Raw genomic sequence first — 26805 nt, forward strand, 5'->3', positions numbered from 1 at the left:
TGCGCACATTGAAGTACAACATGGGAGTGAAGCAAGGTACTACGAGCGGCTGCACCTAGTACTATATCGGGCTGTCATGCAGGCAGCGCCTGGTACGCACTTTCGTACTCTCGAGATCACAGGCGTCCTAGCGGAACTGGAAAAAGATGGCGCAGGGTAGCACAGCACGCTCACATAATTTAACGTTCGGTTCGCGTTTTCTCTCTTTCACGACGGACGGTTTGCCGGCACCTCCGCAATTCGGACCTGAAAGAAATCACCAGCGTGTCAATCCGGAACTGCACGGTAGTCGAGGCCGAAGAGGCAGCCGTGGCTCTAGCGGCAGCGGAGGGCTACCGATCCAACGGGTCCTTAACAATATTTACCGACTCACAAGCTGCATGCCGCAACTACCTAAACGACAGAATCAGCCACAGCGCGCTTCGCATTCTCCGCTCAAGTGGCAAAACCGAAAACAACCAGGCCAAACACACGATAGTTTGGGTGCCGGGACATACCGACATTACGGGAAATCAGGAGGCGGATAGGATAGCTCGAGGGTACGCAACAAACCAAGCATCCAACATTCCCGACACCTCTGAGGAACACGAGCCGGTAGCCCAAAGCTATAGAGACATTCTTAACTACTACAGAGGGATCAGACGAAAATACCCGCCCCCACACAAACAACTCAATAGAGAAGACGCCGTAGCATGGCGCCAGTTACAAACGGGAACATTCCCGTGCCTAAACATCCTAAGCAAAATCTACCCCACACAGTACAAGAGCGAGTGCCCTGGTGTGGAGACAAACCAACATTATACCATACCACATGGGCATGCCAGAAAATAGACGAGCTACCCATAATAGATAACCCGAGTGCGGAGCAGTGGGAGAGGATGCTATCCAGCGACATCCTGAAAGTCCAACAAGGACTAGTCAGGCGTGCACGCAGGGCAGCTACCCTCAGCGGAGCCCTGGACTAAGGGAACCGACCCTGATGATAAGATGGAAGACTCCATCTGAAGCCGCAAAAAATAATGCAAAATAGAGCAAGTAAACGTTTACCACCACCACCACCTCCGCAGCGTCGAAGTTATGCGGTAGCGCGCTTCCTGCTAGCTGAACTTACACACACCGAATCTGACGATACGCGAAATGTGCGACGCATATGCGCGCTGTCGGGAGCACGGAGGAAGACGCGCGTTTCGAGGCGACAGAAATGAATAATACAGTGACACCGTCAGGGCGGGATGCCTCCTGGCGCCTCGCACGTCCTGCCACGGAAGCTGCTCGTTCACACCGCCATGTGGAGCGATGCAGCGGGATGAGTGAAACAACTAACAAGCCGGCAAGCTGTCCGTAACTAGGAAGCTGCCTGACGATTAAACTCGTCATCTGAGGCTAGACGTAGTCGAGTGTGCCTTTCTGCTCTGCTGGCTAAGATGGCAGTGGGTCTCGACAGGGCTCGCACCGGGAACGGAATTCGGCTGATTACGTACACCCGAGTTAAAACTGACGATGCAGAAGGGGGGGAGAGCAGACTGGACTGAATAACTCAACCCTTTCCTTGGAATGTGTCAATCTCATACGTAAAAAGAGCTGCCTCCTCCTCTCCTCCCCTTTTCCTTACTCGAATCATGGACACATTTTGTGAGGCTAAAAAGTTTCAGGCTTCGCCACTACGAGGGAAAAAAAAAGAAAGTTCGCAACAAGATTCGTGACTACCAGTGCAATATGCATGTATTATCATATTACACCCAAACTCTCATCACCTTCCTTTCCAGTTTTTTTTTCTTGTTTGGCTGGAAAACGAACTGCAAAAAAGACGGAGTATATCGACGTGTGTTGCTTCGCGGCCTCAGGTTACCAACAGGTTACCAACTATTACGTGTTTTGTATAGGCGCAAATTATTCTCATTCCAGGTATTTGTGGCACTCAAAACCTGAATATCCGCGCCTCATAGCTGAGCGGCCGTGAGACCTCTTGGGAATTAAACTACCGCGGCTTCTACGCAGTAACCGCAATAAAGATAACGCCCATTATTTACAAGGCAATACCCCGTTAAACGAAGCATTTCAAGGTCACACCGAGGAAGACTCAAGGAAAATTCCCCTAGTTACTTTACTGCTCCCGCGACGACTCAGACACAGCTGAGTCTGAAATCCCCAAGGAAAAAGTCCTGTATAAGCGGCACAAAACACAGCAAAACGTTTGGCCAACTCAGTCGTCGCCACCAATGCACGCGATTTTGCCCCACTCACACAGGAAACAAGCGTTCCGGCGTAGCCGCGCCGCCACAATTTCGCGTGCTTCGCGCTTGCAAGCGTGCCTCGGGAGTGCGTCCGACCGTTGCCGCCGAACCGCGCCGGGTGCCCTCCTTCGATGGCTGGCCGGAGTGCGCGAAGAGGCAAGGCCGATGCGTGTCGGACTCGTTTTTGCCCGTTGTTTTTTCTTTGCTTGCCGCAGCCCGCTCCCAAAGCGGCGCGCAGGATAAGTACGCAAATAGCGCTCGCGACGAGTCACGAACTGCGTGCTCTCCGTTCTCTATTAGGGACCACTAGTAAAGGCAAAAGGGGGCCACGAGCTGACGATTAAGACCGGCGGTGCTATGGGAAAGCAGGAGAGCACACACTCTCGGCCGTCGACGTAACAGTAAAGTTAAGTAGAACGACCGCTGAACCATGCAGGCTTGAAATCTGCATGCGCGAGACAATTCAGGTTAGGTTCCTGTGGAACAAGTGCTCACGTAGTTTCGCAATTAGCTTCCCCAGTTGGCGACTGTGTCTCGCGACTCTTTCCTCCTGATAATGATCCACCTATGAAATGGCGTCGGTGGTCGCAAATTTGACTCGCAAAAGCGAGGGCAAGAATTTTCGTTCAGGACGAAACCCAGAATTGAGCCTGTAATGCATTTCTACGCGAGGTCAACTGTGTTCCTCAGGATATCTACTCTCCACTTCTTTATACTCGTCTTTTCGCCGTGAGGGCATTACCCAAAGAGCGCTCCGCCCTACGCCTGCTGTACGCCGTCGTTCCACTGCAGCTACTCATGCAAGGAAACCGGAGAGCTGCGTGCCGCAATGCACGACGCGCGCAAACGAAGGCAGCTTTACGTTCGGGCGCCGCCGACAGGAGGCCGCACACAAGGCCGCGACTGTCATTCAATACGCGTCGCCCCGAACTTGACCTCGCCGCCGCTCAAGGTCCCGTTGTCTGCCGAGAGGGAGGGGAGCGGCGGTGGCGGCGACAGCAGCCCGCCCAGTTAGCAAAGTGGCTCAGTGGAACGCGCGCAATGCTCCCCCAATAACGCGTCTCAATCAGCGGAAGAAGAAGAGACGCCGTCGATCAAAAGCGGAACTCGAGGACGCGTCACGAGCCAGCCGCCGAGGGGCATCCGGCTCGGGCAGTGAACGGCCGAGCGGCCAACCGCAGAGACGGATCTCCGCCGCCGGCACGCTTGCGTGGCCGCAGAATGGGGTCTGCGCTGGGTCAGCACGCGCTGGGCGCCGCGCGCCTACTGACACACATGGCGGGCCCCTTTCTTCTGCCGCCGTGACGGACAGTCGTCGCGCGAGGGTGCGGAGAAAACGCCGGACCCGCGATGAAAGCGCGCGCGCCGCTGGCAGAGGAGGACACGCCCGCCCCAAGACAGGTCCGCCAGCGCTCGTGCGTGCATCGGTGTCGCTTGTGGCGCCTTAGAATGCGACTTGAACACGTCGTCGACCGCGACAGAAAGCGCAAGGGGCTCTAGGAACTGTCCCTTCTACCCACGGCTTAAGCGAGCGCCACGCCGTAGGGGAGGCTGCGCTGGACGAAACTTGCACCATCGCCTGCCCAGTGAATTTTTTGGTGGACCGGTATTTAACTTCGGATGCAAAATACTGTAGGCACTTAACCTTCTGGATGAAAAACAACCGTTCGTAGGAGGAATTCAGACAATCAAACGCAGTGTGCCCACGAAAGGAGGCTGTGCCAGACGGCGCTTGCACCGTTAGCGCGAACGCGATTTCTTGGTGGGCTTGTGCTTGGCGTCTGACCCCAACTATTATAGCTTCTTCACCATACTGAAAGAAAAGCAGGTAGACGGATTTAAGCTACGCAAAAGCAGGTCCGGGTGTCTGACCCTGATATGTCTGAAACAAATCGGTCGAACGGATATATATTCTAAATCTTTATGACGTTCCAGGACATTGTCTTACTGCGAGGCGATGTAGATTAGCCGAAGCGTGCGGTCTGACAGGATTTTCCGTCCTGCCGTGTCGTCGTAAAACCGTCCTCCCTTCTCCTCGTTCTTTTTCTACGAGCGACGGGAAACGGGGCCACCGCCAGACGACCGGTTCGAGTTCTTTGAATCCACTTTGCTGCAGATGCTCGCTGCTGTGCGGAAAAGACAACATTAAGATGCGAGGGGGACGACGTGGAGGCGGTGCAGAAAACTGTTTTTGAACGTCGTAAACTGCAGATTGTGGGTCTGGCTCGAGCAGAGCAGATAAGAAGATCGACGAGGCGGACACGCGTACCCGAGTCGATTATTTAAGGCCGGGGCTTCTTTTTTTTTTTTCCCCTGCACCCTGTAATAATGAAAAGTCAGCGTACGCTTGGCGTTTCATTTAGAAAGCCCTGACCACAGGGCCAGTGCATTGAGCGCAGCTGCGCCACATTACGCGGTTGGTTCATGAATGATCTAAAGCGGTCGCAGCAGGCGGGGTTAGAGCCACCCTCTCCGACAACGAATGCAACGACGAAGGAACAACTACGAGGCGCGTGCTCGGAGGACGAAAAATAGATGGCGGGAGCGGAGGGACGAAAAATGATACCCGGATAATATATTACTCAGGCTCACGGCAAGTTGCGAAGTGTTTCGCGTGGAATAAGAACTCAATTCGAACGCCGCTGGAAATGCGAAAGAGCGCGACCTGAATTCAGCGTTCAAAGAAGAATGTTACATTGGAGGTAAGTCCATGCTGATGAAGAAACAGCAAAACAACCGATCTGCATATAGAGGGAAAAGGTATCCAAGGAAAAATACGAAAACAATAAAGCACGTCAACGAGGCAAAAATATGCGCAAGAACGTCTCGTGCTCTGCAGATAGCGCAGTCAGGGCGCTCGCACTGAGGCTGACCCGGACCGTGCGACGGAGGCCGGTTTTTCAGTGCCAGTCCGGCGCACAAGACAAATGAACTGTGCAGCGCGTGGGCACAGGCCTGCTGTGTGCGTATGGTATGCGTCGCAATCAGGCCGACGTGCCCGCCCTGCATTCCTTCAACGCGATCAACCTGCATGGGCTGGACGACCGGCGTGTGTGCTGCAGGCGTTGCGGCTTTATCGGGGCGGCGTTTGCACGTGTTTGTTTTCATCGGTATATCTTCTTGCTTCACGACCGCACTGCGTACTGTGCGTGGTTTTGAATTAACTTTGGAGTCTCATTACTGAGTCTCTTCTTGCACTTTCCTCCAGCCTAACTTTGCTTCCGTGCACCCTCGGTTAATTCTGAACGCGCAGTCTGGGGCGTTAACGTTGTTCGGTGTAAACTGTTTTGCAAGCCCTAAAACGGAGTTCGAAAAGCGGGGCGCATCGCCTTTTTACTGCTCTCCGCGTTTAATCGTCACGTGACCGATAAAAACGTCAGAAAGCAAAGCAGCAACAAGCATTTCCAAGTTTTCTTCCCCCGTTGTAATTATTACTCCCCTTTGACGCGCGCAACCCGTTAGCCGAAACCTATTAGTCGCGAGCCCCCGCGGCCCCGGCATTAGGGCCTCGCAGCAAGAGATGCATAATTCGGGCAGCGGGCCGCCGCAGGGTGCCTCGAGCAGGACGAGCGGGTTGTTTGCTGGCAGTCAAGGGCGGCGCGTGAGAAGAGAGCAGGCGGGGGGCGCCGCGGCCGAGTCATGCGGAGGCAATTGCGGTCGTCCAAGCCGCAGTCGCCCCGGGGCATCACCGCCGCGACCCGGAGGCGCGCTCGAAGGGGCCCCTGTTCTGAGCCAGCCGAGGTTCTTCTCAATGACAGCGCAGCAGCAATTAGGCGGCGGCGCGCCGTAATACACCGGGAGGTGGTCGCCGACCGTGTGCAGTTAGCTAGGGTATACTCACTGCGGGAACTCTTCCCCGGGGCCACGGTGGGAGGGGAAGGGCGTTGAGGCTGCTCCACAGCTCGTAGGCACTCACGCACGGGAATCGCGAAACGCACCCTCGCTACCCGAGGTGGTCGGTGGCCACATGGGAGGCACACACGTTGCTGATGTTCTCGCGAGCCGCAATCACGCCGCACAAGGCTGGCAGGGAGTGCGCATTTCATTTTCGAATTGCACGCTCTATCCCGATGTCTGTGTCTGCGGCAGGATTAGACATATGCGGGCGACCCGATGAAAGAGCGGCGTCCAGTCGCGTGAGAATATTATTTGGACCAGCCCTTACTCACGGAGTCACCAAAGGCAAGCATGGGAGAGACTATTACGCTCTTCAGTACTCATCTCGCATAATATCCGTGGTCTAGGTATGCAAAGTGTCCGTTGTATATGCAAATTTCCGATTGGTTCGAGAGTGAAGCTTGCAGCGGTAATTTTCCAGGTCAGTTCTGAAGCTTGCTTCTTACCCATTACAGTACCTAAAGAGGAGATTTTGATGCTGAAGATTAAGAAATGAAGCCAGAATGCGACACTAATAACTTCTTATGTGACGGGACTACATTTGTGAGTGCAAAGCTTAACGATGTAAGGCAGTGATTCCACAGTTATGCATTAGGCTTCACAAACGCATCTCGTAGTGGTTACAGGCCTGCGCGTCTCCGCTATCCTTTTATCGAAAGATGTTCACCATGTGAGCTTAGACCCACCGGGTGTCGAGGCAAAAAAAGAAGCCACACTCACTTTTCGCGCATGTGCCTCGTTGTGCCCTATACGTTATCCTAAAAAAAAAGAAAAACGACTGTGCACGTTTCCTTGTAAGTATAGAAGATAGCAAAAGCAGTTTGTTCCAAGTGTTCCAAGTGTGCATAAGCCGCCGCGGTGGCTCAGTGGCTATGGTGCTCGGCTGCTGGCCCGAAAGACGCGGGTTCGATCCCGGCCGCGGCGGTTGAATTTCTTTGGAGGAGAAATTCGAGGCCCGTGTACTGTGCGATGTCAGTGCACGTTAAAGAACCCCAGGTGGTCGAAATTTCCGGAGCCCTCCACTACGGCGTCTCTCATAGCCTCAGTCGCTTTGGGACGTTAAACCCCATAAACCAACCAACCAACCAAGTGTGCATAAAGCCAGATTCCTCACGTGTCTCGAGCACATGAAAACGGCGTGAAGGACGCCCCACCTGAGGCTACGGCCTCAGGTGGGGCGCCTCCTCGGTACTTGCCGTGTGTAATTCAGACGTTCACGCCTAATATTAGTGCTATATGTGCATGCGATACCACAATAGGGGTGTCTCGAATATAGCCGAAGGCTCAGATGCCTATACCGCAACAAAAAATCACAATGGGACGCTCCACTGAACACGAAGCAAGCTAGCAAAGCAGTGCACCAGATTATGCTTAGACGGAGAGCTCCCGGTTTGCTTGTTGTTTCGACCCCCGAGTCGAAAAGCTCGTTATTCCGACCCCCGCGTCATGTGTGCGCTACGGTACGAAAACGCCGCCGTGTGCTGCCTCAGGGGATTTTTTTTTTTTTTCAAGTTTAAAGGCGCTCATAATTATTCTTCTTAAGAACTGTCCGCCTCATGTAATTTCGTCATCTGTGAAGCGTGCGCTGTTTCATCTCTTTCTCTCTCTCTCTTGCACTCCAAATTTCATTCTCGCTCATTTCCCAGTGATTTACTGTAACCTTCGGCTCTTCCTGCAGACACCTTCGGAAACGTAAAAAACATAGCATGATTCCCTTATCCACTCTCTCATTCGTTAAATGAACTTGCACGCATGATACTAGGTACCTGATCACATTTTTTTTCTCACAGGAGGCTCCAGGTAAGGCCATTCGTGCTAAAACGTACCGCGCGCGGTCGAACTCATGCGCTCTGTCTCGCTTGAGTGCAGCGGCAAAGAATCGCCGAAACTGTCGGTACGGCGGGCCCCACGGGACGCTCTCTCGTCTCTTGCAGCTTCGGGCGTGGATGCGCAGCAAGTGCCGTCAGGGCTGGTATAGTGAGCCGCCCCCTCTTTTCCGCTGGTGCAGGGAGAAGCAATGCCACGACCGCTGTGCCTGCTCTGCCTCCTCCTCGTCGCTTGCGCATGGCCCCTGCAGCAGCAGCAGGTGAGTTCTGCCTCCCCACCCCCATCCACCTTCCCCCACATCCGACGCTGCGCTCATCGGTGCGGCCGAGGTGAATTCGCGGCGGTGCGAGGCTGCTGGAAGGAAATAGAGAGAAAGAGGGGGGGAAGGTGACGGGTTTACGAACTACGAGGAAGACCACGATGACCTCTGGGACGCAAGTTGCGTGGGAGAAGTTTGAGGAGGTCTCCCGAGCGCCTGGCTTCTGTAATTGTGGACCCGACAGCAAACATGTGCGTTTGCAACACGAGGTGAGGGAAAGGTGTGGTGCTTGGTTTAAATTCGAGGAACAGAATAATAACGAACGTGTACGACAATTGAGGATATTCCCTCGGGAAATGGAGACGGGGGCAGGGATATACGAGGAGCCTATAGTTGATAGCCGGCGCTTTCTTAGAGTGCAGGAGTGGATAACAGGGGCAGGAAAGCGTACTCGGAGCCGATAAAGAACCAAATGGTATGACGAACTTGTGAAATTCTCGGGGAAAGTGCGGCCGCAACAGGCGCATGACAAGGGTAGTCGGGGGAACGCGGCCAGAGGGCGTTAGGAGGGGCCTTTGTGCTGTAGCGAATTCGACTGAATTAGCCCGGTGATGACGGCGCTGCGCTGGACGTTTTTGGCCGCAGAGCGGTGCAAAAACGCCAAACCCGAAATATCCAGGCCTCCGCTAGAATGGTTTACCACTCTCTCTCCATTCGAGTGTCTGTTGTGGGCCACCTAGGTCACGTGACCTTGTGGCGTCATCACAACCTGCCCACCGGATTGTGAGCAAACTGCCCGCCGTGGCAGGTGGTGGCAGTTAAATTAATGATTGGTCGCGAAAGGTTACTGGGCAGAGCAACCTGGACCGCACAAGTCCCGCCGGGTGCAGCACCTGCCATCACAAGGCAGTGCCGCACCGCGTAACCCCTGCACCACTACGCCAGGAATGGTACGAGCACTCCCAGGGATGTATGAATGTTAAAAAGAGAATGACCAATTCCGCGTAGATGGGCATTAACCCATTGGCTATCCTGTCATACCCTTAAGCTTAAGTGTCCCCTCCAGTTTTTTTTTTTTTTTGCTTTGCGAGTGGTAGCGCTGGCCCTCCGCCTTCCGACCGCTTAGCCACGTATTTGACCCTTTAGTTGGTTTATTATTTCATTTCGCTAGAAAACTTCATTCTTCTAGAATACACACTGATAGTAATGTAAAGGTTGTTAGAAAGTCTCACGAAGCGCTGTAATGCAAAGCTGGCTTACGCTGCCGAAAGACGCCACTTCGCCTCAGGCGCTGTGTATACGTGCCACGCTAAGTTCATAAAGCTAGCAGCGGCAGTGCTAAGAATGATTCTAGCAGTTCTGTGAAATGAACACGCTTAATAGCTATACAAACGCGCCCAATCTAGCACTATGCGCCGAGACACGAGGACGGGCAAGTAATGCCTCTGAATTGCTCGACCTTTAAGCTTTCGGCGTATGGAGCTGGGTAGGCTGATAGAGGAGTTTTTCAATCGCCGTGAAAATATTGATAACAATACGTAAAGGCGAACGTTATTGCTCAAAGAAATGTGCTATGTCCCAAATTAAAGTTCAGCAATAGCGCCTGAGAGAAGTTCTGGACGTGTGCTCTCCACCGCATAGCCAATTGAGGTCACTTTAATGCCTACGCGTAGCTTGCAGGAGCGCGTCTCTGGCGGCTAATTATATATAAAAAAAATATTTCCATTCAGAAATATCAGTTCGTCGTCGCGGTCAAAACTTCGTCTCTGCAACATGTGGAAGTCATTAATTCACATGCAATGTTTCCATGCAAAAGGCACTGCAGCAAAGCCCTGCGTTTCGTTGTTTTCTTTCTCTTTTTTTCAGGTCTATTTGAAGTTTGTTGCTCATTTCAGCGGAACATGAATGATTATGCTTCATCATAATTTCGGGCCGATAAAAACTTTGTAGCGATAGCTACCAGAGACGGTCATTCGATAACAAAACGGCATCGCATTGCCGTGCCACAGAACGTGTACCCGCGGACAAAAGTTATAGACCACAGCTCCTTCGCTTTCTGAACTGCGTTTTCTCCCAGTACCAAAACTGCTGTTGCCTATGTTTGGCACATCGCATAACCTGATCCCTAAAAAGCAAAAGAACGACGACCGATCTGTCAAGTGGGCCGCTATTAAAATTCAAAGCGGAAGACGGGTCTCGCACTTTACTCCACACGTCAGAACGCCCGTTGACATCCCATCGATCAAGGCACCGTGTTATGCCCGTAAGCAAAGGCGATGAATACTTTTCCCTGCAAGAGGGCAGACGTACAGGGGGTATGCAAGGAGGCAAGCGGCGCAAGATGGAGAGCGCTGTAACACGCGGCGGCGGGCGATTGGAGCAAAGTGACGTCATATTCGTTGATTGATCACGAATGTGCTGGTCACAGTAGTCGTCGTCTCGACGCGTGAGGCGAAGCCATGGGAGATGCCCCCGCGCGGTCTTCTCGGCGCGGCTGTTCGGCGCATTTGGTTACTTTCGGCAGAGCGTCAGCAACGCGTACGCAGTGCGGGCTCGGCGCGCTCAACTAGAAGTCAGAAGCGCTCTTGGCTTCTTTGCCTCGAGAAGCGTCGGAGGCGAAAGGCTCGCCAGACATGATCAACTTCAGAGCAACGCTATAGTGTGTACCCGGGGTATGAGCGACATTCATAGACGTCGGCATGAAGAGAGATCCCGGTGGAACTCCAGCTACTGCTTCCCGCAACACCGGTGTACCTCATCGATGAAAGAGGATCGGAAGTTTCCGTATAACGGGTTGAATGCTCCGTCAAGATAGCATGGTGAAAAATTTAAATGCGGAGCGCTACCAAACTAAATCACTTGTATATGCACGATGTGTTAAGCCACAACGCGGAGCAATGCTCGTGCTCGTTTTCCCCGATGTCCTCTGCTAAAACAGGCACCATTCTTTCTGACTTCACTAACAGTTCCATGAGAGTAAATAAATTAAGCTCGGGTGACTCTTTGTTTTCCTTTCAACGATTCAAATACGCAGCTACGTGCGGGAACAAGGCAGCTCGTGACAGCGTCTTGTTCCAGTCTGCCGCACAGCAAACGATCGGCAGAGAAACGAAAACGTGAAAGCCTCCTCAAAACAAATGCCACAAGTGTGCATTGTACAGCTTTTTGTTCCCCACCCAACGCGTAGAGTTTCTCGATTTCGCTCGCCGCGGTCTCGCCACTCCGACTGAGCCATCTTTATTCAAGAAAAATTAGTCCCCATCCTCGTGTACGAACGGTGACTACAGTAACCACCCCTAAATTATACGGAGCGCCACTGATGTGCCAGTGGCGCCAGAGGCGTACGCGAACAAACTGACAACGCAGCGCGGGGCGCGCACGTGGTTTGGCGACAGCCAAATTTAACGCACGTGATCGTAATAAATAGTACAGCGCGGGTCACTTGCAGATCCACCCCGTCAGCGCTTAGACGAAAACAGATTTGTGTGCCGCGGGTTTTTCTTCTTTCTTTTTTTTCTTTTTCTGCCCCCTCCGGAGGAGAAAAAGTGACGTAGCTCTGCGCTGACCCGTGGCCGTTGCCTCGTGTCTTCTTGTGCCATGGCACCGAGCTCTCATGCGCCAGCAACACCAAGCAGCAGCAGCAGCATTCAGAAATAACGTGGACGAACACCGAATCTCGGGGAGTGTCAAAAGGACAAGATGTGTGGCGAACTTCCGCGCTCGACAGTTTGTTTTCTTCTTCTTTCTGTCTCCGTCTCTCTCTCTCCTTTCTTCTTTTCTTTTTATCCGGAAGAACTGAATACGGAAGGGTAAAACGAGGCACGCTGAGCCCGCGCACGATGCGTGCGGAGTTTCCAAGGCGCGTGGGCGCCTAGAAAGAAAGAAAGATTAGCCAAAAAAAGAAAGAACAGCGACTGCGCAACCCTTGCGAGCGTTTCTCGGCTGAGATCAAGTGCAGCATACGGCACCCCTCGAGGGGTGAATGCTCATAACGTGCGCCGTCGCCTCTCACTGCAACGCAGACACGCAGCCTCGTGTTTTTCTCTGTTTTGCTTCTTTTTCTTTTCCCTTCCCAGAAACCGCGATGGAGTGTCGGAGGGATAGACTGGTTCTGCAAAGCGGGGCAGCAGAGCGTGCACAGAACGCGGTGCAACTCCTGAGTGCGGTTCATCTCTTCTCGTCCGCAAAAAAAAGAGAGAGAAGATATATAAAAAAAAAAACAGAGCGCTCAAGAACTGAGTGACCTTGGCGTAAAGCAAAACGGCGGCAGTCACGCTCTACACAGCGTCTCGTAGCTCAGACTGAGGGAAGGGTAACTGGCTGCCGCATGCGCTCTCTGAAGCAACGTTCGCAATACGTGCCAGAGTTAATTACAACACTCCCGTCTCCCTCGCATTCGTCCACGTTATGTAATGCAGCGGGTATTTAGCGCTATTCAGCAGGCCGATCAGCTCATTAATACTGGCAGGCATGCGCGAAGCTAACTGGCGCCCCTGCCTTTGCCGTTATCTGCGTTTCTCCCAACTCAGTGGGCGCCGTTCGCGCATGCTGTATTTGGTACCTCGAACAGGTTTTTTCCCCCCGAGCATCGTCGATTGGCTGTCCTGCCGCTAACATCGAGCAGGCAAGTTCGGCTGACAGTCGCAGAGGCCCGCAATTTAAGGAGGCGAAATGCTGACACGACCGGTGCGCTGAGATCACATGCTCACAAAACTCTTCGTGTTTACCCTATATCGTACAATGATCTGCTAAGTCTCTGCCTTGATTTAGCAGCGCTGACGCTTGCAATTTCTCGATTTTGGTAGAAAAAAAAAAGCCGAATTTGTTTCACTACAAATGAGATTCACATGGGCAGTTTTGCTTTATACTGTGCAGCAGAACGCGACTTCGCATGCACTCATTCACACATGCACTCATCCAGCATAGGCCGTCAAGGGAGCGGAATACACGAAAGCAAATTAGAGCGTGCGCGAATAAGTGCGTCTCATTCTCATCAACGCGGTTTTGTATGTCCACGCTATTAATCATGCAACCGCGCCGCCTTGGAAGGCCATGTCATTAGCCTCCCGGGGCTTAAAAAAACAGCAAAAAAAAAAATAGAGTAAGGCAGGTAGCCCGCACCAGTAACCAGTCCAGTATCCTATTCTGCGTGTTCGTGTGTTCCCAGTCATTCCTGCAGTCATTCCCTGCTCCCCCCACACCCCTCCTTTTTTTTGGCATTTTGTCCTCTTTAGATAAGTTTATTTCGCGGACTACATTGAGGCACACGCATTATTTCGACACGGACGAAATGGCGCAAAAATATCTGCGTGCCGACGCGTCTCGCGTTTGAAGACGCATGACGGAGCTAAGATGGAAATGCATACGCGCTGGTAATATGAGCGGCTTTCCTCGGACGTTCGCCGAGCACGCGCTCGAGCAGTCATCGCCGCGTGCCTATGCCACGTTGACACGGGTCTACGCGCTCGAAGACTGTGAGTCATCCCTTCTAGAGAGAGGCACTGGTGGAATGCACGCTTTACGGAGCAAACACAAAGAGCAGACGACGATGAGGCATGCGCGTTTTACTTTTCCGCACGGGCGATGAGGTGTGTACGGGGCCTCATCGCGAGTAGGTAGACGCGTCTTGACTAGCCGCGAGGAAGGAGGCAGTGCGAACAAGAAGAAAGCAAGAAACGAGCAGGTATCGTAGTCGATCAAGCCAATCAAGGTCGAATGGGCACAGCGAGGCGCGCGCTTGCATGCTCGGTGCAGGAAGTGCCTACGTGATCTGTCCGGTCGGCCGGCTACCGGGAGGCACGTCGAGTCCCCGCGTTTTCAACGCGAGCAGCTCATGCATCCCCGGAACACGTTCGCGTCTCCAGGGGCCCCACGGCGTCCCGCATCTGCTTTCGTACAACTCGCACCGAGCGCACGGCGGCTGTGGTGAAGACATGGGGACTCCAGAAGCCCAAACGGCTGCGCAGGCGTTATGGAGTAACGATACGAACGCGTGTCGTCTCGCGCCCTGAAGTTATAGACGCTTGAGTACGGTTTAAAGTAGTATTATCTGGGCAACTACTGCCGTGTGATCCAGTATTCTCAATTTTCAGTAACCTTTTAAATGCCGCAGGTGCTGGCGATCGATCCGCTCGATCCTAACATGTGCCCGAGACTATACCTGGCGCGAGCTACACTATATATACTTTGCTTGAACGATGCTTCGCTCAGTGAAAGTTGTGCGCGAATGCACTGAGCACGATTTGAACCTAGCGAAATGGAAGATAGTCAAGCCGTAGCGAAATAATCTAGACCGCTGCACACTAACCATTAATTTTATTTGGTTCCCTCGGTGATAACGATTGCACTCTCGGCGATACGATTGCACTCGACACGGGTATAGGCCCCTTACATATGCAGTTTGACACCCAATCGCGACAACTCAAGCAATGTGCTCAAAACAGGAAGCGTGCAACGAATCGCACGACCTATACAGAGTGTTGTTAGGCGTGGGCCGGTTTGCCTCTTGGCTGTTCGTTGGTGGCGCGTGGCAACGAAAGGCGCAGGTGTCAGCCAGACAGCTCAGCAAGGACTATAACCCCTGCCGAGAAAAGCAATGCCACCACTTCACCGCCAGGCGTAAGTGAGTGGCGCAACGTGCTGTCTCCATCATACTTACAAATTAGCCGGCCAGTTTACTCCCCAGGTCCCAACGCAAACTAAGCTCGGCCTCGTGACGTTATAAGGAGCGAGCACGACCCCCCATTAGGTGCGTACGCTTCCCGTTGTAGAAGGCTAGGTCAGGTTAGAAAGGTAAACAGTAAACACTCCTCCGAGGAAGGGCGGAGGTTATCTCACGTCGAACCCGGTTCTGCGGACGCCCCACATTGTTTCGGCATTCTTTTCGAGCCGCGGCAGTGCCCAGGCGGGAGATATCCCCGATAACCTCCGGTCGGATGAGCGCAGGCCGACGCGCGCGCGAGTATCACCCGTGCTAGTACACATATCTGTGGGCTGCGCCGTGCGCCTTGGATCGCCTCCATGGGGGCGTTTCCACAGCGGTCGACGTATACGCACTATGCGCCTCACACGCGTGTGTTTTGGCCGCAGCGTAGAGAGAGAACCCACGAGCCGAGTTATGCGGGTCAGGCTGCCTTCACAAACCCACCCTTTCCATCCTTTTTCTTTTTTGCTTTCTTTCGCTACATAGGGTAGGTACGGAGCATAAAACGTAAGGGTAGGTTTTCGGAGGCCCGCTGCCGATATCCAGAAGGACGAGGCCGGCGCGTTGTTCGGCTGGAAACACGGCAGGCGCCTTACGTTCGCGCGCGCGGTACGCCAACAGGGTCAGGGTGAGGGCCGTTCTCCGGAAGCCCGAGCAGTCGTGGGCCGTTTGACCCGGACCGGCGGCGCCGCCGCTGCCTCCTCCTCTGCATGCCTGCCTGGGAGACTCTCGAGCGGCTGGTTAGAGGCGGCCGTGTTCCTACGACGGCCGCGGCCGCACAAACGACCCGCGCTGGCAATTTGTCTTCGCCGGTCCCCGAAAAGCGAGCCGGGCCATTTGGGCCCCGGAGCGTCACGCATCTCGGATGCGGCCGCGGGGTGAGCGTACGTCTTTTCCGTCGCAAGCAGCTGCTGCCTAAATACCGCGCGTAAAACGGTCGCGATTCGGCTTCTCGGCTTTGAAAATGGCTGACGGCTTATTTTGCCGGGCTGGCCGATCTCGTGCCGGTCAATTAGGCCCACGGGGAGTGTAATCGTAGAGCACGATTGATTCGATCGGAATGCGACCAACGTATATGTGTGCGCGCTACGTAACTGCGCGAAGCGGCATTTAAGAGCCCGAGTGAAGCGCCAGGCGCATGAGAGGCGCGTGCCTGGGGGCCCCGCTCGGCAGCTGTGCTGTGCCATGCGCTATACGCGGTGTATTTAGTGGGCTCCAACGCCGCGGAGCAACGCTAGAGAGAAGCCTTCAGCTTCAGATGTCTCTATGCTCCCAGCAGAGACGCCATCCGCTCTCTTGAAGCGATCCCCAGGATCCATGCCGTCGAAGGGGAGCGCTGCACGCCGCCCTAGATGGCAGCCGTAGAGCGCCCCCCTATGTCGCGCCTAGCGTCCCTCAATGAAGACTTGATGCTTTCGCAGCACCTAATGCTGGATGACTAGGCCGAGCAAGAGCGACTATTTCACGAAACATGGACTTATCCCGCGGCAACCCGGTAAGGAAATGTCTGACCTGGGCATATCTAACGGTTGTGTAAATTTAAGGCAAAGCGCCGCTTGATGGAATACGCATGGTGACAAGTTGTTGTACGGGCGGGTCTCCTTGAGGCTAAGAATATCTCCTATATCTTTGCCCTTCAGCGTGTGGCCGATCGGGACCATTTTTTCAGTGCGTCCGTGCGGCGTACGGTCGACAGGTGTAGTGTGCCCGTACATACAATGGCGGTCATTGTAACTTACAAAGTGCCGGAGGTGGCAGTACTGCGGTTAGCGCTACGTGGTAATTGATCGCGCCGTGATACATAGCAGAAAGCATCCGGAGATCCTCCAAACACATTTACCCTTTATGCTGGCAACTAAATCGATCATTCCTCAGCACCACGTGCTTCGCACTGCTTTGTGAAGTAAGCTCGCGCCTCGTATTCAACGGTGCAGGTCACATTGTACGCGATCATAAATGAACCACAGGATTCGTGTATCGGAACCAGGACGTGGACAAAGCTGGAAGTGCGTTGCTTTACGCTTAGTGAACATATGAATGCATAGTGACTTAGTGAATGCGCAGGGCGTAGTAGTCAGTGTTCTCTAAAGGCAGCGCGACGGGAAGCGCGCGTAGTAGCAAAAATGGCGCCCCGCGAAGGTACCTCTCCCGCACTGCACCGTGGCCTCCCACTCCTACCGCCCCCTCTCAAGAATACTATAGAAATATGAGCTCTCTCTGGGTTGACTTTCATCACACGCAAAATGAAAGTACAAATAGACTGACTCATCCTTAAGCCCTTAGTCTAGGACAGGCACACTTATCAAATGCGCACATAAGCAAGAAAGCAAGCAGAAAAGAACATAGTTGGGCAAGTTGGTAAGAATTAATACTTTGACTTGAAGATGCAACAGTGACAGGGACGAAGGGAGACAATACACAAGCGTCTTTGTCGTCGTCTACCTTCGGCATGTCATTGTCACGCTTTGAAATGAAAGGATCGAAGCAGCTTACGTATGTTCAATCGGGGACGTTTAGACAACGAGCAGTGTTAACAGCACGAAAAGAAAAAAAAAACAATCCGTTAGTTGCACGTGCTAGCAGTTAAGAAAAGAAAGACCAATACGCGACCTCAGACCTTTCGGGACTCGCTTAGGCGAATGTGGAATATACGTATACCGCACCCAGATACGAAAGCAGCGTCTTGCGCATTCGGCACCGTCGTCTTTACGGGTGCGGAAATGTACAGGGCGGATTAAATTGAGGCTCCGTCGCTCTAGAAGGTGAAGTTCAACACGGTATTTTAAAAGCTCGATGTAGGAAGCAAATTTGTAATGCGCCAGCTACCGGTACATCCTATTGGTATGCAAAACGTCCCGCCCATTTAAAAGTCAAATTCAACGCTGCTATCGCACGCCCTCGCTTCATTTTGATGTCTTTCTCTGCGTCCGCCGAAGTGCTAAATCCGGCACGCGAGTATCGTTTCAAAGCGCAGCGATGCAGTAGACGTAAGCAGGCGGAGCTCATGCGCGTTACGTGGCTGGTATCCGCGAAAGACGAGAGGGGGTGGAGTAAGGAGATGTGTGCCAGCTCTTTTCGACGAATTCTGAACATCTGTTTGCTCCCACTTGGAAATAAATATAGAAAGGACGCATCGGTGCGCGAACGCAGCGAAGGCCCTTTGACACTGCATTTCTTGCTTCAATCGAAATCAAATATTTTGCTGCATATTCAGGCCTCAAGAAAGCCAATTAGTTTTCCAGCGCGAAATACTGGAGAGTTGTTTTTTTTTTTTGGCAGGGATGTGCAAAACTTTGTACAAAGTGTCATAATGGATGAAATGAGCAACATTGAAATGCCGCGACTTATCAAGTAAACACCCAAAGGATAGTAGAATTAAGTTGTTTCGAAGGTGCGCGTTACACTTTAAACTGCGAAAAAAAAAAAAATAGCGCTACTACTGGTGGCAAAATGTGTCGTCCCAAATATGGCGGACAACGACCCCGCTCACTGTTTCGCAAAATATTATTTGCTGCTTTCACTATATGGCATAAAAACCAGCTTATTTGCGAGATGAAGGTTGCGAAATTCCCCTGAAAGAAAGAAATCACTGTAAGGTGCAGTCCATCTTCAGAAAAGGCTGCGAGTTCACTTTGTACGCAGTTGTGGACAGCGGGTAAAAGAGTTATGCACTCTGATGCCTTACTTGCGTGAAATTTATTTCTGACCAGAACTGATATAGTGAAGTAAAAAAAGAAAGCCCACCTCCTAAATCTGATGGCTCAGTTACTGATGTGGAAATGAATAGACAATAGAATAGGATAGAATAGGATAGGCAGACGTGAAGCGTTTTACCCACCGACAATACGGCAGACACCCATTGGGAATGCGCACGCAAAAAAGAAAAAGAAGAGCAGCGCAGAACGACCGGACGAAGCATCAAGGAAAAGAAACACTCACAGATCGGTGATTTTCAGTTTCGTAGTGGTGGCTCAGTGGTAGAGCACCCCCCTCATGAGCGAGAGGCACTCCACCCCCCCCCCCCACACACACACACACACACTACAATCCCATTGTACATATGGCAAAGGCAATGGGAAATGTGCAAGCAATTCATTCATTTAAAAAAAAAATGGAAAGAAAAACAATTCGGAGGCGGCCTTTTTGGATAGTGCATGATTGAGAGCACCTTGTTTTGAGCAGCAGAACTCCGGCCTGGGGCACTAGCACTGCGCCACTTTTGCGTACTAGTTTCTTCGCACAAAATGCGCACTTTTTTTTTCGAATTGCAATAAGCGCTGAAGCGGATCACGAAGTATGCCGTACAAATAAAAAAAAATGCTCAGTATTATTCGGCTGGCTCAGCTTAATAATGGCGCAATGATGATGCTAATGATAACGAATTTTAATGCCGCAAGGGCAGCTTTGGCCCAAGCGACATGGCTCAAGGTATTTTCGTCACATAAGGTTGATTCAAATGCCAATTTCCCATTCATTTTAGCAGAGAGAAGCCGAGCACCAGCCCTGGGGAAAGTTTGTACCCATTGTATCATCAGTGGGTACCCAGCGGCACTAGGGATCCAATCCCGCGCCTGCCGCATGCGAGGCGAATAATGCGAACGTAAACTATACATTATGTCTCCACCTTTGCTGCGGAAAGAGGCTGATGTCGTTTCTGATGTCACGCAGGTGCTGGCCAAGGAGATCGACAAGGCGCAGGACCTGCAGCAGGAAGAGACGGCGCACATTCCGGCCGAGCACCGCGGGGGTGGCTACGAGCCTCCTGAGCCGCCGCAGCAGCGGCCGCACCACGAGGCCTCGGCAGGCCACGTGGCCGCGGTGCCGGTCATACCGATCCACGACGGGCACCACCACGGCGACCACCACGCCGTGGCAGCCGTGGCACCCCAGGACCCGGGTGACCCGTGGCCCCTGGGCCGACCCGACATGCCGCAGATCAAGAGCCTCAACGTCAAGTGCGAGAAGAACCACATGAAAGTGTTCCTCGAGTTCGACCGGCCCTTCCACGGAATGATCTTCAGCAAGGGCCACTACAGCGACCCCAAATGCGTGCACCTGCCGCCCAACACGGGACACATCGCCGTAAACTTCGACATCTTCCTGGGCAGCTGCGGCATGTCGAGTAGCCAGCAGGGCGGGTACGACAACCTCGGCAGTGGCGTATTCATCGAGGACACCATCATCGTCCAGTACGACCCTCAGGTTCAAGAGATTTGGGATCAGGCGCGCAGGCTACGCTGTACCTGGTACGACTTCTACGAGAAAGCGGTTACTTTTCGTCCCTTCAACGTGGACATGCTAGACGCTGTCACAGCCAACTTTCTTGGCGACAACATCCAGTGCTGGATGCAGATCCAGGTGGGCAAAGGCCCCTGGGCCAGTGAAGTGGCTGGCATTGTCAAAATCGGACAGACCATGACCATGGTGCTGGCCATCAAGGACGACGAGAACAAATTCGACATGCTCGTGCGCAACTGCATCGCTCACGACGGCAAGCATCAGCCCATCGTGCTCGTCGACGAGTACGGTTGCGTGGCGCGCCCAAAGATCATGAGCCGCTTCCAGAAGATAAAGAACTTCGGCGCCTCGGCTTCTGTCGTGTCGTACGCCTACTTCCAAGCCTTCAAGTTCCCCGACTCCATGAACGTGCACTTCCAGTGTGTCATCCAGGTATGCCGCTACGAGTGCCCCGAGCCCAAATGCGACGGCGACGCTGCGCTGGGCGGCCACTACCTGCCGGCGCCGAGGGATCCTTCGTCGGCGTACTCGGAGCAAAAGGCGCACTTCGTCAAACCCTCCGAGTCGCAGAAGCAGACCGTCTCCGTGACCAAAAAGCAAGGCGCCGTGACCGTGTCCACGGACGCGCCCAAGGAGAACCCGCCGCCTGTCTTCTACAACCGGCAGGGCGAGCAGCTGCCCAGCGACAACGATGTGGTGCACTCGAATACGGGCTACGCGATCGCGCACACGGGCGGCATGCCGCGATCACACGATGCGCGCCGTCGCCGGCGAGAGGTCGGCGCCGACGCGACCGACATCCAGACGCAGAAGGTCATCCAGGTGGTGGCGCCGGGCGATGTCGCCTTCAACCTGCCCACGGGAGACAACGACACCCTCGTTGACGTGTACAGCAGCCGCGCCGCGTCGGCTGACGGAAACATCTGCATCTCGCTGCCAGGCTTCGCCGCGGGCCTCATCGTGCTCCTGCTGCTGCTCATCGTGTCCATGCTGGTCGCCTCGTTCCTGTTCGTGCGCGTGCGCCACATCGCGAACAGCAAGAACCACGACCAGATCATCTCCTACGACAGCCCAGAGTTCGTCAAGGTGGCCATCACCCCGCAGTGAAGACGCAGCCGCCGCTCGCCCGTGCGGTCCCTGCGTGTTCCCCGATGCGCGTACAGTGCGAACACGTGCGCGGAAGACGCAGGCGCCGCGGCAACGACGGGGCGCTAATCCTGGAACGACAATTGCCTGAGTGAGAAGAGCTAGGAAACAATGCGATAGAGCTGACTGGTCTGCCCCGACAGTATCACTTGGCCTGTCGCATTTTAGACTAACAAGGTCAAAGCTAGCAGCGAAGAATAGACCCTCTTCTGGCGATCCCCTAGCGTCACGTGACCCGCGAGCAAGCATAGCCAGCTTAATAGTGCACGAGAGGAATGCATGCGGGGCCACACAAAGTTACTTTCTCTCTTTGCTGCCCGGCATCAAATGCCATGCGGCCTTCGGGCATTTCTCTCGGAATATCTTGCAGTGCAGGATGACAATCATCTGTTTTGTAGTTAGCGCCCTCATCTAAGTACGCGTTGTTCGCCGATTGTTGCAGTTAGATGAAGAAAGAGGCCAACGAACCGCACGCTACAAACCGACAAGAGCACCCCTCTTAGGTTTAGCTGTCGCTATGTGTATCGATATTTCCGGTAAACGAATGGCTAAGCGATTAGTGGTTTTCTGCGAACGCGGCGTATCGTGCCGGTCATTACTGAATCAGTGGAAGGATGGCGTAATAATCAACGACTTTCGAGGGCTGGGGTAAAATGAAAGTAACGGCAAAGTGCGTTCTGTATCGCTGTCGAAAATGCACGTCGTCAGTGCCGTTTTGTGCTCAGGTACGCGGGCAAAGCGTTCTGGCTGTCCTGGAAGCAGGCTAACCGCGCAGCAGGCGCAAGTTGCCGGCTGCGGTTTCGCTGCGGCCAGTTCTTTTTGCGTTCAGGAGAGTATTAGTCATCCATTGACGCACACGCACCAACGCTTTTGCGTATGCCTCCTTTCTTTTTTTATTTTTTGTTGTATAGACGTCCGCTAAGACAATATCCGACGCGATAGATTCGCAGCCCTGCCTGTCCGCGTTACTTTTTTGTAACATATTTATTTCGTGTTGGCGAGACCACCGTGCTATTTTGTTGTTGCAAGCATAAGCGTATATCTTGTTGTTGAAGTTGATGGACACTAATCGTCAGTAGTGTTGCACCATGGGACCTGGACTCTTAGTTTTACGGTCTTCCTGCGTGAATGCATTGTTCCTGAATGTGTGCGTCCTTGTTCACAGCCTGCTTTCTTTATTTTCTTCTTGAAAATGTTATCTTCGAGATGTATACAGCGACTTGTTGTTGCGCATGCAAAAAAAACAAAAGCAAACAAACACGGGGTTCTGTCTCCGCACTCTGACGAGCACATGATTTAGAAGCACGGGTGCATGCAGATGTTCTGGCACACCGCTGTTGGCGTTGGGTTTTCCATACAAGGAACCAGCCGAAGCCATCATTGCATCTAGCTGTAATTGCGCCTTCCAGGGACACCGCGCAAGCCATGTGGGCCTCGCCGCTCCGTCCATACGCTGCACCACACTGCCAGCGCCGCCACCAGAGGCCGCAGGTTCGAGCACTGTCCTCGTGTGGTGTTCTTGCCCTCAGTCTGTGCATGAATGTTAGCGGCCTGCTGTCGTCAGCAGGACAAACACTTCAGGTTATCGGTTTGCTGTTGTCTCACGTGGCATTGTACTTCTCTTCGTGACCTTTGTTGCTTGGATGACACGCACTGCCCCGGTCGCGCTTGTCTAAAACACTTTTGTTGGGCGTACAGGGCGCCTGCGGCACAGGCACAATCTTAGGTATTGATTATTGTTGTTGCCTCTGAACGCTAAGCAACGCCCCTCTTCCCCGCGAGCAGCTGCTGGCACAGTCTTGCGTTGCCGTATGCCGACCGACAAGCAGAAGACTCGTGCTTTAGACAAGTGTGATGGGGACAAGTGCACAGTTCCTTCCAGCAAAGCGATGGGTGCGGGTTGCAGTCTTCGGGAAACAACGGCGCAGAGATTGCTTGCTGTGTACCCAGTCACGTCGCACCTCTGTACAGCTCTGTCTTTTTCTTTGTGGATAATGTTGCACCATGCATTAAAACCAGCCGCATTGTGAAGTTCATACTGTGCTGTACTACTGAACAAAGTTAGGTGCGATGGGAATGACGTTTATGTTCTCAAGCTTTTTTTCGTTTTACACGCGTGCATGCACTCCAAACGACTGTGCAAGACTTGTCGCATGCTTAGGTTGTCACAATTCCCAGTCGCGCGCTACTTTTCTTTTTTTTTGCTACGAGTATAGAAACCGTGGTAGCGTCTTGGCGCCATGAGATGGTGACGAATGACCTTAATAAATGTAGTAAGAAATGACCGTTACGCCTTTTCTTGTTAATTAAAGAAGCATCCTGCGAGGGGCGTCCAAGGCACAATTCCACAATCAATGGAATTATGCCTTGATCTGCGCCTCGTGGCAGATTCTGCAACTTTGGGAGCGTAGTCGATGAAGTGGCGACGCGGTAGCTGCTATCGTCCTTTGGGTAACGTCTACCTCAAAGACATGCCCGCACTGTAAGACAGCAAGGGTTGCTGTACGCACGGTATCTACCATTTTGCTGAGCGTGTAAGACTTCAGTGAGCCACTGCAACAGTGCTTGCTCCGTATGCGTTATTTTGCTTTGTATTATGATGTGAACCCCCGCAAGTGTTATTCTCACGTCTTCCATGAAGACCGAAGCCACCTCCTGTTTGTTTTGATGTGACCTCTATATCACGCTTGCATGGACGACTGTCTTCCTCCAAGAGTGTGAAACCCTGCAAGCATTAGCTGACTTCACCACAGTGTTCCGTGAGCCCTGATAGTGGGCCTCAAACGTTTGGACGTGCATATTAGCGTGGCCATAAATGTATTGCAAACCCTGCACGCGTAATGTCCCTGTATATTTGTGCTCGCAGTAGCTGTTAATCGTGTCCGATGATACCTCACAGTCAGAGCAAGAACCCTTTTCCCCACATTTGCTGCCAGCCTCCGCTGACGAGCGCTAAATACCACAGAACAATATTGCGACACCCGAAGCAACAATGCGTTGATTCTCAAGCTCTACACGGTAGTTGTACGAACCGCAATCGCTTAAACAATCGGGTCCACAAGTTCTCAGTGCACTTATTAAGCATCCTTACCGTTGATTAGCCAAACTATGCGTACAGTATGTGACGAGTCGAGTATAGATCTGTCTTCTTGTGTAACCGGCAACGCCACGAGGAATACCAGTGATAATGAGTCTCCACCTGGCATCTCGGTGCGGCAGTCCAGTTGGATTGCTTACGATTACATTACATCCAAAAAGAAGGTATGCGGATCGCCATAGAAAAGGCCTCCCAATAGGGTCAGCTCTTCTAAATACGAACCATTTTTCGAATGCGGTTCCAGGGCTAAGCATCTCTCAAGCTTTTAATGCGCTCGCGCGCCTAGCCCACATTGAATTTTCTCTCCTACCAACTCCAGGAGACACAAATGCTGACACGGCTAATTTGCGACGCCAAGGTTCACCCAGTGGTTAGTGGATGAAGGTTAGGTTTCGCCACATTGTGTTCATGAAGCTTTGGCAAAAAGCTCGCCGCTGAAAGCTCTGTGGCGTGCGATCTACGGCGTGTTTTGTCGATCTACGGTTTAGAAATGCAAAGCACGAGCGTTGCCATGCCTTCGTCGACCCCCCATGCTTTGTGTCACCTCAGTGTTGTTACTTGCTAGTTTGCTGTCAAGCAGCTAGAAACTACTCTTTTTAAACGCCTTTGGTTGACTTGCGATGCCTTACTTATTTCAGAAAATGTCACATCACACACAAACGGAGGTGCACCACCTCCGTCCAATAAAGACGAACTAGGCAATAGCTTGTCGCAAATACTACAACAACGCTTCATTTCTTCCTTGAAAAAGGCAAAGGGACCTGAAATAGCATCCGCAAAGCGTTCGTCCTTTCTGTCCTTTCTTTATTCACCTTTACTATTTCAATCATGAATGCACACCTCCAAGCCCAACTTTCCTTCCGACATAAAAATAACGCAGGGAACTGATGTGCCCAGTCGACGATTACAATCAAACGAATGGTGCTTGTGATGCCTGGAGAGCCAATGTCTCACACTTTGGAGTATCGTGACGGCACAACTCATACCAAACACTACCATGTATAGCCTCTGTCGAAAGCAAACAGTCCGGGAGGAGTGTACGATGGGGGGCTAGTTGGTAATCCATGAACTAAGAACGAAAACCACGCAAAGGACGATACACAGGGAAGAAGTAGACAGGACGAGCGCGGACGAGGCAAGTCCGCGCTCGTCCTGTCTACTTCTTCCCTGTGTATCGTCCTTTGCGTGGTTTTCGTTCTTAGTTAACAGTCCGGGGGTTCGCTTAAAAGCCATGCGTAAGGGGTCCTAACTTTAGGACGGGCTGGGGACGAGAGTTCCTCTCTTCTCAAAAGAGATTTGGAAAGCTAACGGTGCGTAAGGAGCCTCACAGCATGGCCCCAAAACAAAACTCTTGGTATAAATGCTTTTGACAATTTAGTGGATGAGCTGCCGAACGGTGCACTCCCTTTCTGCGCTGGAACGCCTCCTACGTGTCTGGCAGAACCCTTTAAGCGTGAAAGTTTCGCTCTCGCTCCACGGCCATGATGCTGGCACAAAGAGCGGAACGCTGCGCGACGTACGGCTGCAAGTAATGATCATGGGGCTTTAGCTGGAAGCCTGCCAGGGTGTCCACAAGCGGTGCCGCATAGAGACACTACGCAGACACAGATGCCCTGCGGAGCTGCGAGCTCGCTGTCAAGTGCCGACGTTCCATGTGTAAGGATAACGTATTTGAGGCCAGAAGTGGCAGGCTTGGAACAGAGCAACGGATATCAGACTGGCCTCTTGGATCACACTAAAAGTGCTTAGGAGTAAACGGCAGTCAAACATTCCTGGGCAACTCTACGCGTAGTTTGCGTTGGCCTGACAAGATAGGAGTATCCATCTACTCGCTCCTCCCCATCCCAATGAGAAACTATGCGCCCTCAAGTCTCCTTCCCATAAATATAGAGGGTACCACTTTCACCGGCAAAACAATTCAGTCCCTGTTGTTCGACCCTCGGCCATAAGGCATGTTCAGCGCCGGCAGGGCCTGCCTCTAGGTAGGATTTCAGCAGTTGTGGTAAAAAAAGTTGCAACCAACACCTGTGCACTTCACTGTACGGAGGAAGCTCAGGTTGTCGTTTCGTTTTGCAGCTCCAGCAGTTGGCATTTGCGAACAGTGTACCACTACCTGATCCCACAAGGTATGCGCTAATGCGAATGAATCTACCGATACCTCGAAGCACTTAGCAAAGTGGCATGCTGGTGGCGATACGCACGGAGAGAGGCTTTTGCCATTCCAAATCGATCGCATCTTAGAGCATGGCGCCTCTGAGGAATAAAAATGCTGACGGCAGATGAGGTTACATCTTCGTCTACACGCACTCTCGCACGTTGGTGTAAGCTTGTAAGCATGGCGAAAGTTTCGATAACACGGGCCTATTGTGGCCACGCGATCTTCTTGTTAGAACATGGAGGGGAG

At 52.7% G+C, this 26805-nt stretch overlaps 1 protein-coding gene across 1 annotated transcript; it reads left to right on the plus strand.

Moving 5' to 3' along the window:
• Positions 1-19534: 19534 nt before the first annotated feature.
• Positions 19535-23527, plus strand: LOC149353511 (uncharacterized). The gene has a single exon (XM_089575832.1). The coding sequence runs from the start codon at positions 19535-19537 to the stop codon at positions 21263-21265; it is 1731 nt and encodes a 576-aa protein (XP_089431958.1). The 3' UTR covers positions 21266-23527.
• Positions 23528-26805: the final 3278 nt, after the last annotated feature.

Source organism: Amblyomma mixtum, chromosome 3, assembly GCF_055824585.1.
Source record: "Amblyomma mixtum isolate Tamu chromosome 3, ASM5582458v1, whole genome shotgun sequence".
Taxonomy (NCBI): Eukaryota; Metazoa; Arthropoda; class Arachnida; order Ixodida; family Ixodidae; genus Amblyomma; species Amblyomma mixtum.

Excerpts from the sequence above, each read along its gene's own strand:
- LOC149353511 (XM_089575832.1), top strand. The coding sequence starts at position 19,535 with ATGTCTCCACCTTTGCTGCGGAAAGAGGCTGATGTCGTTTCTGATGTC.